The following is a 20,776-nucleotide window of genomic DNA, read 5'->3' as shown; positions in this document are numbered from 1 at the left end:
TTTATTTTTGTTTTTGTTTTTATGGAGCTATTATATTTAACATTTTTAAAATTTAAATATTGGAAGCTTCCACATTACAACTAAAACCTATCAATTTAATTATCTTAGGAAATTAAAATAATTTTAAATGGCATACTAATAAATGATCTCCTACATTGAACTATGTATTAGTTGACATTGAATCGTACTATATCATAATTTTGATGAAAATCTAAAATTAAATTACTTATTTTTTTATACAAGGTTTTATATAAATCGTGCATCGCACGGGTTCTAACCTAGTACACAACTAAAGTAACAAAAGTTTCCAAGAATATCATCAAGATTCAGGAGTAACTGTTGATTAATCTACATGATTTTTTGAGAGTGAGGGATAGCTCAAGTGGTTAGAGCTCCCGAACGATTCTCATCACCTGCCTTTGTGACTTTTTAAACACCGAAAAAAAAAAAAAAATATTCATGATTGTATTATTTCAAGAGTTAAGAGATGGAAACAGTATAGTACAACGCTATACACAGGTAGATTTTCCGAATAAGTTCCATGTAATACCATAGTCTTTTCGTTTCCTTGTATAATAACTAATAAGGTACATGATGCGATCGATCTTGCCTAAAGGCTAAGAGTATGAAAAGTATGTCATTACTAATTAATTAATCGCTAAATCGGCAAAATCACCAACATAATGACTTGATAAATATATGACGAAATATAAATAGACAGCTTGGTTTGATATGGTTCGAGGGTTCAAGGTTGTTGTCGATAATAATAATTGAATTAGACAGTTGATTTGAAGATTAGAGGAAATGTATCCAAAACAAAGTGACGTTAGGTTTGGCCCCGAAAGTGGAGTGCCATTCCGCAGTAATTTGACCCAAAAAGGAGGGGAGGAAAAATTGTGGATAGAAAAAAACAAAATGGATAGTTATTGTGAACTTATGCAAGTCTATAATAAACCATACATTAACACAAATACGTTGTTCACATCGCGCATTGAACATGAAATGAATTGGTGATGACCATAAGAGGATCCACATAATAGCCCTCATAATATTACTATCTCATCGCCTTGTATATATGAAAATTGTAACGTTATTTAAATCTGATCTACAATACTCTTTTTTGGTGTTTAGAGAGCCACAAGGGCGAGGTGAGAATCGATCCCAAGATCTCTTGAAATCGGGAGGGAAGCTCTAACCACTTGAACTATCCCTCACTCTCTGGTCTACAATACTCTTGCACCATGTACAATAACACTATCCTGCGAGATTATTGTTTATAGAAATTGCGTAAGAAAGTTTCACAAATATTGCACCATATCCATTTTAGAAAAGAAAATACTTGTGTTCGCATTACAAATACCCTATATACCCTTACCTTTAAACCCTTGATTCTTTAGTTTATATGTTTCAAGCAATCACATGGACAATTTTGTACTTTTACCTTTCTCTCTCTTTCTTTCTCGCCCTACCAAAAAATTTGAACATGTCCAACCCTTATGGTGCAATATTTAAAAAACGGAGGAAGTATATAGCACGTAATATATATTTTTTGTATTTTTGGAAGTTAACTACGCGAGTACACAACTACGTACATACACCCCATCCCTATTATGCTATCAAATTATTACTAGGTAATAATTATCTCAATACATACTAGATGATTATGTCACGATTATTTCCAAATAAAGGGAGTACAACATTTCATGGAATTGAATATGTGTAGAGGTAGCAAACTGCATTTGATGAATCAGATACAGTTAATTACAGTACGTGATGATGATTATGATTGTAACTCACCATCTTTTGTTAGCTTGTCGACTAAGAAATTGTTTTGCAATTAAAGTTGATACATACTGATAGAGTTTCTAAAATTGTAATCGTTAATTGGGGTAGGAATTAGCTACGTACTTTAATGTGGAAACAAATATATATATATATATATATATATATATATATATATATATATATATATATATATATATATATATATATATATATATATATATATAAGGCAAACTTAGCTTAGCTTGGTTGAAGATTGAATTGACAGTACATCATATTCAAACCATGCATAAGTTGTGGTATCTCCTACCTTCTTAAGCTGATTAAGGAGATGCCCTTTACAATAGGTACAAACCCACCATAGCACACATATATGAATATATGATATTTATATATAGTTACACATCCTTTTCATCATTCATGCATGCTTGCTTTATTAGTTGAGTATACTTATAAATGCATGACTATTTTTTTTTTAAAAAAATAAAAAATACTTATATAGTCAATTTTTATTATAAGGCTAGAAATGACAATACAGATTACACCAATACCCCTTTACAAGTTCGATCTAAATATACATATATATATACACTTTGATCGTATTTGATGACTTGAAGTATTGTAAAAGAAAACGAAGTCATGTAAATCTAATTAATTTGATTCATTCTAATAATTGAATGTGTATTAATTTTCATCAAGTGAGAATAACATGCATATACAATACAAGTATATATGTACCTTAATAACATCAATAAATCATATCATAACACCTTATTTCAAATGGATTAAGCAAGTTCTCGACAATAGAGCCATAGAGCATTAGAGCCATAGAGGATATTCAAGTAAACATTATATTGAAATACATAGCAACGAGATTTGACAGCATTCCATGCAGATGATGAGATGATACAGTATACCATTTACTTCGTTATATTTTAATTTGTTGATTTGGAAGATGACGTTCATACATACAATTATACAACAATCTTGCTCTATGTTTTTGTTGCATCCAACTTGTGATTTTTTGTGGACTATATTGTTTTTGTCACTATATTATGACGTTGACTATAAACTACACAAATTTCAAGCATTATAGCATCCCTAAATAGGCATATACCCAATTTTGCACATTGTTGTGTCCAACTTTTAAACTTTTGATTTGAAAATTGGATCCCATATATATATACATGGAAATAATAGTTACCCTAAAATGAAAGATTTCTAAAATTTCAGTTAAGATTTAATTCATTTAAGTGAAATAAATGGGAAAAAAGGGCTCTTAAGTAGACACCAAATTCATCATCAACATGCATGCCCAATTGCCCATCTATTCTCAATTAATATGATTTGTCCTTTTGTTTCATGATTGATTCATTTTTTTAGAGCTTTCCAATTTTCTTTATTATCTGATCTTCACCACCCAACCAACTTGACAACATCTATTAGTAATGGGTTTTTTTGAGAGGTATATATATTGGGAATTGATTTTATGACTTGTATTTCACTTAATTACTATGGTCAAAATTAAACCACAAAATTGTCTTTTCTCTCTTACTCTGCATGCCTCAGTTACTTCTTCCATTTTTTGTACGGTAATGATTCGACTTTTACATTAATCACATATACATTACTTTATACAGTTAAATGATTTATATTCAAAATTAAACGGTTACTTAGACTTAATAAAATAGGTTAGATTTAGATTAGTAAAATTACGATAATCACAGTAAAAATTACACGTACTCTCACCCAATTTCTTGTACATAATATAATAATTATACTTCGTATATATTTACGAGTACCTTTATTTTACACCGTCATTTAACTAAAATACTCATCACCCAATAACACAGTAACCATATCTACCCTAATTTTAGATTTTTTTTTTTTTACAAAAATCAAAAGATTACAAGTGTACGTCCATAAGGCATGGGCCAAAGCAATAATCCTGAAGAAAAATGAGATGGAGAATTTAAGGAAAGTGTAAGAATTAAAGTTGAGTTCAGTGAGATGAACATAAACACATATATATACAGTTATTAGTCAGCTCTGATATATACATGATATATAAGTGCATATGATGCAGCTGTATTCTTCCTTTCATTTTTAATGACTTCTCTCTTCTCAACTACTACTCACCTCCTCTTTAACTTCTTCTTATCTTACTACAAATAATTCTACAAAAAATATCCTATCACCTTCTATCTTGTTCTCTCTCTGAAACTCTTTCTCTCTCTAGATTTTTTTATTTTTAGGATTAAAAAGATAAAAATATAATGAGCATTCAATTGCAAGAAACACAAAGAAATAGTAATAATAATAATATGGAAGAAGAGATGATGAGTGGTAAAAAGAAGGAAGAAGAAGATGAAGAGATGAAAAAGAAGAATAAAGTTAAAAATGTGCCATTTTTGAAGTTGTTTATTTTTGCTGATTCTTATGATTATTTACTAATGTTTCTTGGTTCAATTGGTGCTATTGCACATGGAGCTTCTGTGCCTGTTTTCTTCATTTTCTTTGGCAAATTGATTAATCTTATCGGTGTTGCCTACCTCTTCCCTAGAGAAACTTCTCATGAAGTTGGCAAGGTAATTATTTATACTCCTTTCGTCTCATAATATAATGTGTACCTAATTTATCACCTGCGTGCACAAGATTACAATACAATAATTGATTTTAGCATTGTATAAATTATGTTACGCCCTCTCTTATATTTATTGGAGTACAATTTCCGATGATTTTTAATCAATAAGATAGAGATTAATCTGGAGTGCTAATCTGTATTAATTATTTGAATTTTATTCGTACACAGTCCATGTTTTGATTATTTTAATCAACAAATGATAATATGTGAATTCTGTGTTGCTCATTTTTGCAGTATTCTTTGGACTTTGTTTACCTCAGTGTGGTTATATTGTTTTCTTCATGGGTTGGTAAGTAATGATCAAATAAATGATCTCCAATTTCATATATAATCAATTAAGTTTTTTATTAATTAATTAATTAATGTATTTTTTTTAATGAAAAGTATATCATGTAACCAATATAATAATAAATAAAAATTGATAGAGGTGGCATGTTGGATGCAAACGGGAGAGAGACAAGCAGCAAAAATGAGGATGGCATATTTGAGGTCAATGTTGAATCAAGATATCACTCTTTTCGACACTGAGGCTTCCACTGGAGAAGTTATTAATGCCATTACTAGCGATATCCTTATAGTTCAGGATGCTATCTCCGAAAAGGTACCATACTTGTCTTTTAACTTTTTTTACTACCGATTAGTATATGTGGTGTTATTACATACCGTCCACATTTACATCTAGTTGTCTTAATATATCAAACATGTATGTGAAAATTATTAGTAATTCATAGTATAATATTTAATTTAATCATTTAATTTACTCCTTATTATAATCATGTTTTGTATTTAAGACTTTTTTTTTCTTCATATAATTAACGATTACTACTATTTTTTTTTAAGAAAAAAAAGTCTATACACAATACAAGTATATGTTTTGGTATGGTACTCACTATTTTGATGTATTAATAGAATTATATTATTATTAGATATAGTTATTATCAATTGACTTTTACTACTCAGTCAATTGACTAAAGCTCATCAATATTGTATATTTTTTTTTTAATAAAATGAAGAAATCTTTAATTATTACTCCTTAATTAATGAGAATAGCCATGGAAATCACTAAAACAGCAAATAATTATCATTATTCCTTTATGCACTTGCTTACAATGTAGAGGAATTTGGATAAAAGTTTATAAAAGGAAAAGAATACTTAATGTTGATAAACTCTACGCCATTATAATTCCTATTAATTTGGGAAATTTAGCCATTTGTATTAGTCCATGTCAAACGCTAAAATGTCTTGTTGTAAATAGTAGAATTAGACTTTATTAAATCCTTGGCATACCTAACTTAATTTAATAAAAATTGCTACTATCATTGAATAAATATTGTTGGACAGTCGCATAAATTGTAGGAGAAAATTAAATGTATTTAGCCCACCACAATTAAATACGAATATTTACAATCTGGCTTGTCAGCTTTCCCTTTTAAGACTGCTGCATGTGTAGCCATTTAGTTCAACTACAAAACATGTATGACATTGGTAGAAATTTATTGCAAAACTTATTTTCATATGAAAATTAAAAACAAATATATACTTTTGGTTTATACATTCTCCGTTTGTTTTTAATTGACACGTTTCTTTAGTTACATTTGCCAATGCACAAATTTAATCATTAATATCTTTAATTATTGATAAACAAAAATTATAAAAAGTTGATATTTTGAAAATATAAATTGTGACGAATCTAACAAGATCCCACTTGACTATATTTTTTCTTCACATATAAATCACAAAATATGGTCAAAGGGAGGTGTGTGAATAATGCTAAAGTCAAAACGTGTCAATTAATAAAAAACGGAGGTAGTATAAAAGAATTTTCATTCATAGGCATGTAATCTAAGCTTTTTTCTTTTTTTTTTTTTTTTTTTTTACAACAATCTTAGCTAGATTGAAATGAATGCAAGGTGGGTGGAACTTTAGCCTTTAGGAAGTAACAACACTAGGGTTCTCAACTTCTCATTGATTTTAACTCATGACCACTTTTAAAAAGGCAGATTTTCATGAATCTTAGACACAACGGAAATTTCAAGTGCATATTTTCAAAATCAGTGAATGCATGTGATGCTGAAATTGTTATTTTTTTAGACTATTTTTTTTATTTTTTATTTTTTTTTAAATGAGTAGACTTAATCAAGTACATATAATGTGTGCAGTGTTTAATGTTTATACAAACATATCTAGACTTACGAAATAAAAAAAAATATATAAAGGGGATCTCCTCTTACATACGAAGTAATTTTTTTGGTGAACTACTCTTACATATGAAGTCATAAAACCAGTAATTATATTATATTCAATCCATAATTGTACTTATATACACAATAACAGTGATGTTATGGACTTATGGTGTTATTGAATATTGATAGTCTAACATTGCGTGGTGGTTGAGATGAATAAAATTTTGTCGATCACGTAATCAAGATATCAAACCTTTAGGCTTGGGTAATAAAAATAAAAAAATAAAAAATTTAAACCTTAGAACATACAGGTAATACTAGTTATTACTCCCTCTATGGCTATATCCCCATTTTTTTTCCCCGATTGCAAATAAATGGGTCAAACTTCAAAAAATTCGACTATAACTTCTCATTAATCAATAAGAAATACGGAGTAATATAATTACGTCGGGTTTTTAAATTCATCTCATTGTATATTTTATTAATATTAAATTTCTATAATTTTTACACATATAAAAATAGAGTTATATGCGTTATGAAAATTCAAATGAAAAAATAAATAAATTTGACTATAACTTCTCATTAATCAATAAGAAATACGGGGTAACATAATTACGTGGGTATTTAGATTCGTCTCATTGTATATTTTATTAATATTAAATTTCTATAATTTTTATACATATAAAAATAGAGTTATATGTTGTGAAAATTCAAATGAAAAAAAAAAAAAAAAAATAGGGATAGAGGAGTAGTACACTACTACGTACTCATAAGTCAACGGTCGACCTTCAAACATAAGACTTTCGATATCCAAAACTCAAAGATTAAAGAGCAAAACAATTCCCTTTTATCTTTCTTTTTCTGTTCAAGAATGTCTTATATTTTCCCTTCAAAATGAGTATGAAAGATTTCAACTTCAGAGGTATGATCTCCGAAATTCATAAATTTTAGGGTTTTGCATAGAATTGAAACATACTGAGTAAAGGGTTCTTAAATTTTAGGGGTTTTGCATAGAATTGATAATTTCATGGTTTAAAAATAAAAAAATTGAACAAATGGGTATTTGTTTTTGATTGCAGGTTGGGAAGATATTGCACTATATAAGCAGATTTATAGCTGGATTTGCAATTGGGTTTGCAAGAGTATGGCAAATCAGTCTAATCACACTCTCCATTGTTCCTGCAATTGCTTTCGCCGGTGGCACCTACGCTTATGTTGCCACCGGTCTCATCGCCCGTGTTCGTAAATCTTATGTTAAAGCTGGTGAAATTGCTGAAGAGGTCTCACCCAATTCTCTATCATTTAATTATTTTTTATTTGGTATTTTGTTGGAATTTGCAATTGTTCAATTTATTGCGGGATGACAATTAGCTTAGTTGGTTAAGAGGTTGGGGTTGTACTCAAAACCTAAGATTAAACCTCGTTTACAATCTTTACAGCATTGCCTCTTGCGGGCCGCTTCCTATATGCCAAGAAAATAATGTTGGCAGTAGTAATTGGATTTGTTGCTTGCCTTAGTTGGTGTCATTGGGTGTTTGAACTATGTTTACTGATGTTTTCTTTTTTAACAGCACAATTTTGGGGTTGTAATAATAATGTATATTGTACAAATGGTTTCTTTGTCTTGGTGCTGATGATTGTGAAGAGGTGGCAATGATGCGATGAATATTGAGTACGATGTTACTATCATATCTGATAATTAGTCAATTAGAGGATTTTGAGAACTGATTGTGAGACCTTTGTGTCAGAAAGGAGTTTGCCTTTTCATATAAGGCCTAAGTTGGAAAATTATGTTTGAATGTTAGCATGTTTGTGCTGCAAAATATTGTCATCTCCAAAGTAACTCACGACTGCCTATGAGTTGCTCACACTTGAGGGTAAAATTTTGATTTATGGGGTTGACACTGTGGTCTTTGTTACTCAGCTTAAGTTGCTAGTTTAGGTTTCAATTTAAAATGGTTGATGAGTTCCTCTTTCAATCAACAAAAATATATCGCTAACAAAGTAATAAAGGAACTATTTGAAATCAGATCATGCAGTATGATTCATGTGTGTAGGTGAAATGTGGCACCTCTCCCATATAAAACTACAATCTTTCACTATTATCAGAACTTTTACTAAATGAGGTAGTGAACTTGGGATCTGGGTGTCAATAGTTACACATTAAATATTACCTATAATTCTCCTTTTTGTCACTGCTGCATCTTTATTTTAGAATGTAATGCTGGTAGTTGTAGTGTCCACAGGCTTTAATTCACTACTCCCAGTGGTGATTGCTGAATACTGTCTTCTCATGATAACAGTTTTGTAATTTCTTTGTTCTCATTACCATTTTGATATCTTTAAGGTAATTGCAAATGTGAGGACAGTTCAAGCCTTTGTTGGAGAGGAAAAAGCAGTGTCGTCCTATAAAGAAGCTCTTTTGAATACTTACAAATATGGGAAGAAAGGAGGAGTGGCCAAGGGCTTGGGTATGGGGGCCTTGCACTGTGTGCTGTTTCTATCATGGGCTTTGCTTGTTTGGTATACCAGCATTGTTGTTCACAAGGGTACAGCTAATGGAGGGGAGTCATTCACCACCATGCTCAATGTTGTCATTGCTGGCCTGTAAGTCACTGCTGTTACTGCAACGATGCATTTGGTTTCGACATTTATTGTTTGTTATAGTATCCAAAGGATGCATAGCTAAGGTTCGAGGCATCAACCCTTGATTAATTAAAAGGTTCTAGGCACCTAGCTCTCAGTTCGAGGAATTGCTAATTCCATAGTAATATAGGTTATTATTAAATCGCCTTTCTGCCTAGGTATTTAGGCTTTCTCTATTAACTCCCACCTATTCTACTCTTTTACCTAGTCTGCTTTCCCAAGGCACTTAAGTACACTAGGCAACTTTTCAACACTCACACATTATGCTTTGGAACATAATTGGCCTGTTTGATACAATTCATATTGAAGTGATGGTAAATTGGTAATGAATATGTGTATAAATTTGCATTGAAATGCTAAGTGAATGTCTTCAACTCAAAGTATTTTATCTTCATTTATTTATATTTAATGAAGAAAAATACTTGGTGATCCATTTCTGTTTCTATCAACATTTACATAGTATGTTCAATGTGAAATCACCTAAAAACTCATTACCATTAGTCCATTATCTCAGTTTATGGTCTGGTCTCTGGTGTCACTTGAAAAGATTGTAATACATAACATAATCAATTGCTAAAGATGATTTATAAAGTGAGTACTACAGATTTCTTTATGATTATTTGATTGCGTTTTGCTGTTCTCTTTTGGCCTTCCCCTCTGCATGTTGCTGGTGATCAAACATTTTGCCAGTGATCAAACATGTAGGAGAAGGTCAATTCAAGCAGTTAAATGATACTGCTTTGTCCCAAAGTGTTAGTCAATCGAATTGGCAACTTAAAAAACTTCTCATGTTCTTAGAAGTGCTTAGTTTATCAGTAGGCTAAGCAAATAATTGGATAACTTAACATTGCTAGGATATGGTAATGTTTTCAAGTTCTTCACTTTTTGAGCATGTAGGCTGAAAGAACTAATAGTGGTATTGGACTTTGTCTAATTCCTATTCACTAGTTATGTATGGTGAAAAATCATTATAAATGTAAAAAAAAAGTAATAATGATAATAATAAAAAAAGGTGATTCTTTCACTCTGAGAACAATGTTATGAAATCAAATTTTACTTCTACATCTTAAGCCCCACTTATGGGATCAAGGCTTTGATTGATAGATTGTAATTTAGATTAACAGCTGAAAGATGTAGATTGATGTTTCGTTTCATGCATTAGGTCACTGGGGCAAGCAGCACCAGATATTTCTGCATTCCTCCGAGCTAGAGTTGCTGCCTATCCAATATTTGAGATGATAGAGAGAGCCAAAGTGAGCAAAGTAAGCTCAAAAGGTGGAAGGAAACTGAATAAAGTGGATGGCCATATCGAATTCAAGGATGTATATTTTAGTTATCCTTCTCGCCCTGAAGCAAAAATCTTTGATAAGTTCTGCCTGGATATTCCAGCTGGAAAGATTGTTGCCCTTGTAGGCGGCAGTGGATCTGGAAAGAGCACAGTGATATCATTGATTGAGCGATTCTATGAGCCACTTGCTGGACAGGTACTTTTGGATGGAAATGATATCAGGGAACTGGATCTGAATTGGCTTAGACAGCAGATTGGACTCGTCAATCAAGAGCCTGCACTTTTTGCGACAAGTATCAGAGAGAACATTCTATATGGAAAAGATGATGCTACTCTCGATGAGATCACTCGTGCAGCCAAACTTTCTGAGGCCATCTCATTCATTAACAACTTGCCAGAGAGATATGATACTCAGGTACTTTTACTTTATGATATCTAAAAGGATGAAGCAAATTTATAGTTGCCTTTGATGTAACCAGTACACATACCACTGTTTTCTCTCTTCTAGAAAATGATATCACCTAGTTAGTATTGGTCTGATAAAATTAATTTACGTAGCTGATGGTCTTGGAGAAACAATAGTTGTTCCTCTTGCATTGTGGAAGTAGATTTGAAAGTTCTAAACTTTTGTCCTGTATAGTGAAGCTAAAAATTTGATTGCAGGTTGGTGAGAGAGGAATTCAGTTGTCTGGGGGCCAGAAGCAAAGGATTGCTATAGCACGTGCATTAGTGAAAAACCCGTCAATACTACTACTTGATGAAGCTACCAGTGCACTTGATTCAGAGTCTGAGAAGAGTGTTCAGGTGGCACTTGACCGTGTCATGGTAGGTCGAACAACTGTGGTTGTTGCACATCGGCTTTCCACAGTACGGAATGCAGACATCATAGCAGTTGTCCAAGGTGGAAAAATAGTGGAAACTGGAAGCCATGATGAGCTAATCTCTAATCCAGGAAGTGCTTATTTGTCCCTTGTTCAACTTCAAGAGACAGCTTCCTCAATGCCACATCTTTCCCGAGGGCCAACAATGGATCGACCTTTGAGGTATCTGTTTAGATTCTGTACTATGTTTTGACTAAAAATTTTCTCATACTGATCTTCTTTTGGGTAATTTTGCAGCGTGAAATATTCTAGAGAGCTATCTCATAGTACGAGTATTGGTGCCAGTTTCCGTTCTGATAAGGATTCAGTTCGAGAAGATGGTCCAGAGCCTGCCAAAATGATTAAGAAGGTTACTTGGAGTAGGCTTATTTCCATGGTGGGTCCTGACTGGATGTATGGCGTCTTTGGTACTATATTTTGTTTAATGGCTGGATCGGAGATGCCACTTTTTGCTCTTGGAGTCACTCAGGCTCTTGTGTCATATTATGAAGTCTGGGATGTTACAAAAACTGAAATCAGGAAGATTGCTCTGCTATTTTGTGGGGGTGCTGTAGTGTGTATCTTTAACCATGGTCTTGCCCATACTTGCTTCGGAATAATGGGAGAGCGACTTACCCTTCGTGTGCGAGAAAAGATGTTCTCAGGTAAAAGTCTTGGCTATGCTTCTTTGATTCAATGCAATTTCTATTAGAAATTTCAAAAGGTTTGGTTGGTGGTAGGACTAGTAGATAAATTAATGAAGCAAATCCTTCTTTAAGAGGGATATTACTTGATTATCTAAGAAGCTATTGTTGATCTTGTGGTTTCTGTTTATATTTCAAATATTTTAAGATGATAAAAAACTTTTAGCACTTTTCCGTGGAGTAATCAATTTTACCCTAAAGATAATGCTTTCTCTATTAACATGAAAATTATATATTCAAAAATGTTAGTGTGATGGATCTCCTTTTCTACTGCAGCTATATTGAGTAATGAAATAGGGTGGTTCGATGACTCAAGGAACTCAAGTTCAACTCTTTCATCACGTCTGGAAAGTGATGCAACTTTGTTGAGAAGCATTGTTGTTGATCGAACAACAATTCTTCTCCTCAACTGTGGATTTATCATCACTGCCTTCATTATCGCCTTCATGTTGAACTGGAGATTAACTTTAGTAGTTTTGTCGATGTATCCATTAATTATTAGTGGCCATTTTAGTGAGGTATTGTTTCTGAATACTTGGGTCTTTCTATTTATGAAAGAGGCATTGGCTTTATCCCCACTTATTTGTTAATTTTTCCTCGTAGAAACTCTTCATGCAAGGATATGGTGGCAACCTAAGTAAAGCATACCTCGGTGCTAATATGCTTGCTGGTGAAGCTGTTAGCAACATCAGAACTGTTGCCGCATTCTGTGCAGAAGAAAAGGTTCTTGATCTTTATGATCGTGAGCTTATTGAGCCTTCAAAACGTGCATTTAAACGTGGTCAGATCGCCGGAATCTTCTATGGCGTCTCGCAATTTTTCATCTTCTCTTCATACGCCCTTGCTTTATGGTACAGTGTACTAGATCATTATCAGTAATTCTGTATACCAAATAGTTTTCGGATGCCTAGAAAAAGTTTCTCACCTTTTTATTTAATAGTAGTGGTTTGTGATTTGGTTTATCATTAAAGCCTTTCTAAGATTGAGCAATGGAAGAGTATGGGGATAGTCCAACTATTATATAGTTCTTTGAGTAAGATAGTTTCATATACAGTAGTAGGAGGGGTTGGGACATTTAGACTAATAAATTGGAGGGAAAGCTTCTTGTTACATACGAAGTATTTTATTGGCAAGAGTTGCATTAACATTTTGATCCTTTTTAACTTAATTTCAGGTATGGATCTACGCTAATGGCAAAGGGATTATCTGGGTTCAAATCTGTTATGAAGTCTTTTATGGTTCTTATCGTGACAGCATTAGCCATGGGTGAAACTTTGGCGATGGCTCCAGATCTCCTAAAAGGCAACCAGATGGTTCAATCAGTTTTTGAGGTGCTTGACCGAAAGACCGAGGTGAAGGGGGATTCAGGGGAAGAACTAACCAAGGTTGATGGATCTATTGAACTGCGAGGAGTTAAATTCAGCTATCCGTCTAGGCCAGATGTTCTAGTTTTCCAGGACTTTAATCTAAAAGTTCGCGCAGGAAAAAGTATGGCACTGGTGGGACAAAGTGGCTCGGGCAAGAGCTCAGTCATTGCTCTTGTTCTTCGATTTTATGATCCAATAGCTGGGAAAGTGATGGTTGATGGTCTGTCTCTTTTACTTTATTTCCTGGTTTCACTTCTATACAGTATTTACCTTCCCCTTTGCATTAATGTCTGTTATGTTAAATGATCTCTTTTATATCTAGTATGCTAATTCACTATACCATTTGAAAGAGTATGAAAACATGCATCTACTTCAATACATCACCTTTGTTCTTTCACCTCAAAATGACTTGGTTGGAAGGAGTTAGGAAGGATATGAAGTATATAAATTTGCATTAGGATGAAGCATTGGATCGTAAGGGATGGAGGAGGAAGATTTTTGTGGATGACTACACGGAATAATCAACTTTGGTTCATGTAGCCGACCCCACTTATGAGATTAAGGCTTTGATTGATTGAATTAAAAAAAAAAACTAGTTAATTCAAATTAGGATCAGTAAGGTCAGATAAAGGACAATAATTTTGCATCTGTATGTTGTGATGTATTTTTTTTTCCTTTTCATATTGCTAAGTTCAATGCATAATTTTTGCAGGCAAGGACGTTAGGAGACTGAAGCTAAAATCTCTGAGAAGGCACATTGGTTTAGTCCAGCAAGAACCAGCTCTATTTGCGACATCTATATACGAGAACATTCTCTATGGGAAAGAGGGAGCGACTGAGTCTGAAGTGATTGAGGCAGCTAAACTCGCGAATGCGCACAGTTTCATTAGTGGCCTGCCTGAGGGATACAACACGAGGGTAGGTGAGCGAGGGGTGCAACTCTCAGGGGGGCAGAAGCAGAGAGTGGCCATCGCAAGGGCAGTCCTAAAGAATCCTGCCATATTGCTATTAGATGAAGCGACCAGTGCCCTTGATGTAGAGTCTGAGCGTGTGGTGCAACAGGCCCTTGACAGGCTGATGAAGAACCGAACCACAGTGGTGGTGGCACATAGGCTATCGACGATAAAAAATGCAGATCAAATCTCTGTGATACAGGATGGTAAGATAGTAGAACAGGGGACACATTCAAGTCTTGTAGAAAATAAAAGTGGAGCATACTGTAAGCTAATCAATTTACAGCACCAACAGCAGCCGCCACTAGAATGATGAGTAGGAGAATATTACATGTATGATAGGACCTGAGGTGTTTCTTTAAGTTGCTATATTTTTATTTTTGGGGGATTGGTTCTAATTTTATTAATGTATAGATTTTGAAATATTAATATTGCATAATGAAGCCAATTGATTATAATAAAGATAATTTTTTTTGGAAGGTACAATTGTTAAGAGTTGTTTTTTGTGATAGTAGTTGCAATTATTGGTTAAGACTCTTTTGGCATTTTAATTGAAAAGATTGCCAAGAATCACTGGGAAGAGCCCCCATTATGCTATGCTATTAATTGTATAATCAAGCCCAAGTATGGCTACACCCAGGTGCATAATCCTTTGTGGTGCACCGGTTAGTCCGGTTTAATTTTTATGGTCATAAACTCGTAATAAACGACGTTCACTACTACAAAACATGGAATAAGCAACACAAGATAGAGAACTGTTAAGTTAGATAGGCGTTATATATAATTATAGAGAACACTTTTCTTAGATAACCGTTACAGAAGAGAGATAATACAAAACGCTTCACTTGGTACCCGTTGTTTTTGGTCAACTACAATTTTAAAAAAATTATAGAATACAAAACGGTGTTCAATAACAACCGTTAAGTATCAATAATTTCAAAAATTAAAATCCCGCCTAATCTTTTCAGTAGAATATCTCATACTGCAATTTCCTTTTACTCGTATATTTGAGACTTTTGAGTATAATTTCCTTTTACCTTGTTCTTATGTTTTGCTACTTCTTTCTTAGAATTCAACCCTATTACTGGTAGTGTAAACACATCCTCCCTCATTGATATTCTTCAACTTTGCCCTCCTTTTTCCTTTGTATGAATACTCGCTATCTTTTATTTTTTCTCTTATATTCTCAAAATTTTCGATTGTCGGCTCATAAGCTCTACAACGCCAAGGACTACCCGCAACTAACAACCTTCTAATCGATTAACCTCAAAATCAGATAACAGTGCAAGGTCTAATGGAGTCGCATTTGCAGCACGAAATTTGCATCTAATTCTGTTATTTGAGGTTTTTTTTTTTTTTTTTAAAAATTGTAGTATAGTTTTTCATATAACAGTAACATTGAATCAAACTGGTGATTTTTTGTTTCTATTGTGTATTATAATTTTAGATCTAATTACAGAGTATAATTTTAATCAGTCTATTTTGTTCATTATTTCCTAATCTGCGATTCTAGTTGTAAAAATAATCATATATCATGATTATTATTGATTGCAAATAGATTTTCTTCAAATTGATGTAAGTACTCTACGTGTTTTTACTCAATTAATGTGATACATCTCATCCACCTCACTATCTTAGAATATCTTCTTTCTTTTTTATTTGACTTTTTTTTGCTTGGCGTTCGACTAGCTGGACCGAATAGTGGAGATTTGGTGTGGTTGAGATCATGATTGCGGGATCATTTTGGGTGGGATCGTGATTTAGGGTATATGGGATCGTGATTGCGGCGTAATTGGGTGGGATAGAATTCTGGGGATGCCTAGTTTACATAATTCAAGCAATTTTTTTTTAAATAAAAAGATGAATAGAGATTGGTATCTAAGATAACCGTTCTCTTTAGCAAATAAAAATAGAAAACGGTTAGTCAGGGTAGCCGTTCTCTATTCCCTCTTTATTTTCTATTGGGAAAAGAGAACTATTATGCTTGAGAACCGTTCTCTATGTCTGGGTATACAAAACGCCCCTTCCACCCGTTCTATAAACTTTACACATCGCTTAGCAGAAGAACGGTCCTAAGGCGTTCTATAAAACATGTTTTAACCGTTCTCTATGACCTTTTTTGTAGTAGTGGTCAGGGGCGGATCTTCTAAGGGGCTGGCCTGGGCTTGCCCTTAGATTTGATCCAATTTTTATTAAGAAGCAAACTAAAAAAAAAAAGAAAAAAAAGCCCAATTTGTAGCCCATTGACTTAAAATTTACAAACACCTTATGTACCATGTAGTATTCCTTTATATGTTTTTACTTGGCACAAACTCCTATGTGAGTTTGACATATGACAAATTGGCCCATCTTTCAATACATAAATCATAAATGCCAGTATTATTGGCAGTCAAGTACAAATTTTTAATTTTATTTCAAAAACAAAAAAAAAAACAAATTCTATATAAACAATAATACAGTACTACGTTATTCATTTTTAAAGAATTAGGCAATTAGCAATGATATTTATATACTGTACTTGCTATTCATGATTCTTTTTATTTTTTTAATAGCTACTTAAAAAAAAATAAGATTAAACTATTTTACATTGTTATTAGTATCTACTATGGTTTAGATTTAAAAACTAAATTTTAATTCGGCCCCCCAAAAGAAAATTGTCAAGATCCGCCACTGGTAGTGGTTATTTCATACTTGTACATTTGTTGGCTCCATTATTAGTCCATGTATTAATAAAAAGAAGAACAATGTATGTTCACTGATTTATTCAAGATTAAAATTTCAAAAATATGGTTATAAGATACCACATCTAAATTCCAGTGTTAATTTTTGTTTATATTATTATAAACAGAATTTAACATGTCATAAATCAATTGCAATGATGGATTTCAAAGCAATTATATTGTTGATTTGGTCGCTCTAATAAATCTAATAATTGGATGATGAAGTTGACGATTTTTTTGTTGAAGGAAACAATGTATCTCAATATATTTTGAGTTAATGTAGTAATTTTTTTTATTACGACTTTTTTTTTATGAGGTTGAAGGTGATATTCATTTGATTATGATGTACTTTCAAGCTTCATGCGTTTCAAATTAGTTGTCACTTTTTAACATATGACACTTTTACTTTGACTAAATTTAATGATTTATATTAATAATTAAAAAAAATATATTAATATGAGTTTTTGTTAGATTTTTCTAAATATGCATATTCCATACTTCATATTAACTATCCACGACTTTATTTTTTATTTTTTTGGACAATAAAAAATGAATTCATTTACTATAAGTTTTTTGCACTATGACCCATGTACTTTAAGTTTTTGATTTAGACTGGAACAATTTATCCAAGTTTGAAATATATACAACGTTCTTTTATAAATACACATGTTATTTGGGTTTGAATTACGAGTATGATGCTTTGTTCATGCAATTAATTTAGATTGTGGTCCAAATTAAAGCTCGCATGATTTTAAGATTTTCTTTGTTTCAAACTTTCTACTATTTTTTTTTTTTAAGTAGATTGTTATATTATTTTATACCTGTATTATTTAGTACCAAGTATATTAGTAGTAATGATAATTTTCCTTTCTTATATTAAAAAATGACTTCGATCGTCATCCAGTATGTAATCCATGCAATATATGTTCACGTAAAAAAAATCCAAGGTCAAACTAACATTAATAAAAGCTAAGCTTAAAATCAAGTTATATGCATGAACTAAAACTCTAAAGGCAAATCTCATGTGCCTTCTATGTAATTACATACTAAATATATTCCTCTCTTATAATATATGATTTAGAAATTAGAATGACGAAAGAAGATTTGAATTGATTAAAGTGTAATGTAAACATCTAATCAATTACATAACCTCTAGAATCATGAAATATATCCAAATGCAAAATGCCAATTACTCCCAGACAAAAAACAGCACGTTGCCCGATATTTCTTATAACACATTTCACATTTGAGCATTAGGAAAAAATAAACCATTGCTTATACAATCTTTCGATCTAATTTAATTCAAAGCAAATTTGATAAGCAACACATTTGATTTGATAGAGCATAATCTACCAAATATTTTTGGCTTGTGAAATAATAATATTCAATTATATGCCTCTGACTTTACTCTAATATACAAGTAGTTTACATGCATGTAAGTTGGTGCTTATTTGCTTTTGTTCCCGAAATTGAAATAAGGGTGCAACTTATTGATTAGGTCAGATATCACATTGTGTAGCTGGGTCGTTTAAGGCGAGAAATAGATAGATAAAGGAACTTGGGGGAAAAACACACTTGACTTGAATATCTTTCACGATTGGCTTAAAACATTGAATCTGGTGATACGAGTGAGATATTAGAGAGGGGTACTATATGAAATTTTGCTTGAGATAGTCTCATTATATTATATGATGTGACTTATATGTTATAAAATTAAATGTGATTCTATACAATGTGTTTGATACAACCATAAATTAGGTTAAAGTGCAGGGTGTTGTACAGTACTCGCAAAACAAAAGCAGAGTAGGGATCAAAATAGTCCTTAACAGAACTTAAGGCATATTGTAATAACTTTTTTTTAGTGATAAGGAGAAAAATCCTATTAAGGGCTTGTTCTATTCACCTTAAAAAACATAAGTTTCAGGTTAAATAAGTTCAGATAAGTTACAATAAGGTCCAATAAGTTTGATAAGGTCTAATAAGTTCAATAATATCTAATCAGTTCCAATAAGTTAAATAAGGTCTAATAAGTTCCAATAAGTTCAATAAGGTATAATAAGTTACAATAAGTTAAAATCAAGTCTAATTATAAGGTCTAATAAGGTCCAATAAGTTCAATCAGGTCTAATAATAAGGTCTAATAAGCTCAATAAGGTTTATTAATAAGTTTAATAAAGTCTAATAAGTTCAGCTAAGTTCGGATAAATTCAGGTCCAATAAGATGAAGAGATCGAACACTCCCTAAATAAGCATCTCTCATAGGTCAATTTAGTCCAACTTAAGCAAAGTCAGACTTGTTAGGAGTGAGGCGGAAGAATAAGGGAAACCTTAGCCTCCTATAGCTTCTAGAGTGATTTGATCCTATAACCTTAAAATTATAAGGCTAAACTCTTACCACTAAACCAAACCTTACATGGAAATAAAAACCAATATATGTACCGCATGTGTTATATATGTAGGGCATGAAGACCAATACGATGTGCTTCTATTCTATATCTACCAAGACAAATATTATTGCCAAATTTGAACCTATATATGACCTAAAATATCAATTTGTGAATCACAATAAACAAATCAAAAATAGGTGTGAGTATTGTGTAACAAGCAATTACAATTCCACATTACACATACCCTAGAACAATGGACAAGTGTCAGCATATGTTGAGACAGGTAAACTAGAATGATTATATAATAAACATTGTATATTAGTTGGTTACAGTCTAATTAAATAGTAATTATTAGTACATACTATCTTACATAAGCATTGGATTATATTATACATGTTCCTAGCACTGTCAAAAACCGAACCGAACCGATTCAAACCGATCCGAATGAGAACCGAACCGATTAAAAACCGATTTTTTGAAACCGAAAACCGACCCGAACCGCATTTTAGTAAACCCGAAACCGAACCGATCCGAGTAATGTTAAACCGTTTTAGAACCGAACCAAATCTAAACCGAACTGGAAAGGAAACCGAACTGAAAATAAACCGAACCGTTTCTAACCCGAAACCGTTTAAACTGGCATAAAAACCGTTATAAACCGAACCGTTATAAACCGAACCATTTACAAACCGAACCGTTTACAAACCGAACCGTTTACAAACCGAACCGTTTATAAACCGGACCGTTTATAAACCGAACCATTTATAAACCGAACTGTTTATGAACCGAATCCTTATAAATCGAACCGTTTACAAACTACTTACTACTAGGAGTGGTTATTGGGTGGGTCAGTGTGGGTCGATGCAGATCATTTACGAAGTGAGTCGGTTGCAGGTCAAGATGAATATTTAGCGGGACATAAATAATAACCAATAACTCGAGATAAAAAAAGGAACAACATATCAATATGTAATGTGACTAAAACTATTAATACTTGTTCTATGAGATTAAAACATTTTAGCAATGAAGCAACACAATATATATTAAGCATCACTAGTTCACTACAATACAACATCCATGTCTTCTTAATTAGATGCAAAACTTTCATCTATCACTTCTTTACCAATTTCAAGGACGTCTTCTTCAATATCACAATCATAACCACGTAACCAATTTTGTGTGGTCACCAACGCCTCAACATTCTTAGGCAAAAGCGCACTCCTATACTTGTTTAAAATACG

General features: G+C 32.4%; 1 protein-coding gene across 1 annotated transcript; it reads left to right on the top strand.

The window, feature by feature from the left end:
* Positions 1-3,803: 3,803 nt before the first annotated feature.
* On the top strand, positions 3,804-14,914 carry LOC110732566 (ABC transporter B family member 2-like). The gene is made up of 12 exons (XM_021912522.1): positions 3,804-4,370; positions 4,661-4,715; positions 4,852-5,027; positions 7,690-7,890; positions 8,958-9,217; positions 10,419-10,959; positions 11,208-11,587; positions 11,663-12,069; positions 12,385-12,626; positions 12,712-12,959; positions 13,283-13,695; positions 14,188-14,914. The coding sequence occupies exons 1-12, from the start codon at positions 4,059-4,061 to the stop codon at positions 14,739-14,741; spliced, it is 3,789 nt and encodes a 1,262-aa protein (XP_021768214.1). The 5' UTR covers positions 3,804-4,058; the 3' UTR covers positions 14,742-14,914.
* The last annotated feature ends 5,862 nt before the right edge of the window (positions 14,915-20,776 follow it).

This window comes from Chenopodium quinoa, unplaced genomic scaffold, assembly GCF_001683475.1.
Source record: "Chenopodium quinoa cultivar QQ74 unplaced genomic scaffold, ASM168347v1, whole genome shotgun sequence".
NCBI lineage: Eukaryota > Viridiplantae > Streptophyta > Magnoliopsida > Caryophyllales > Amaranthaceae > Chenopodium > Chenopodium quinoa.
The sequence above is the reverse complement of the archived record's forward strand: the minus strand, read 5'-3'. Positions and strand labels throughout refer to the sequence as shown.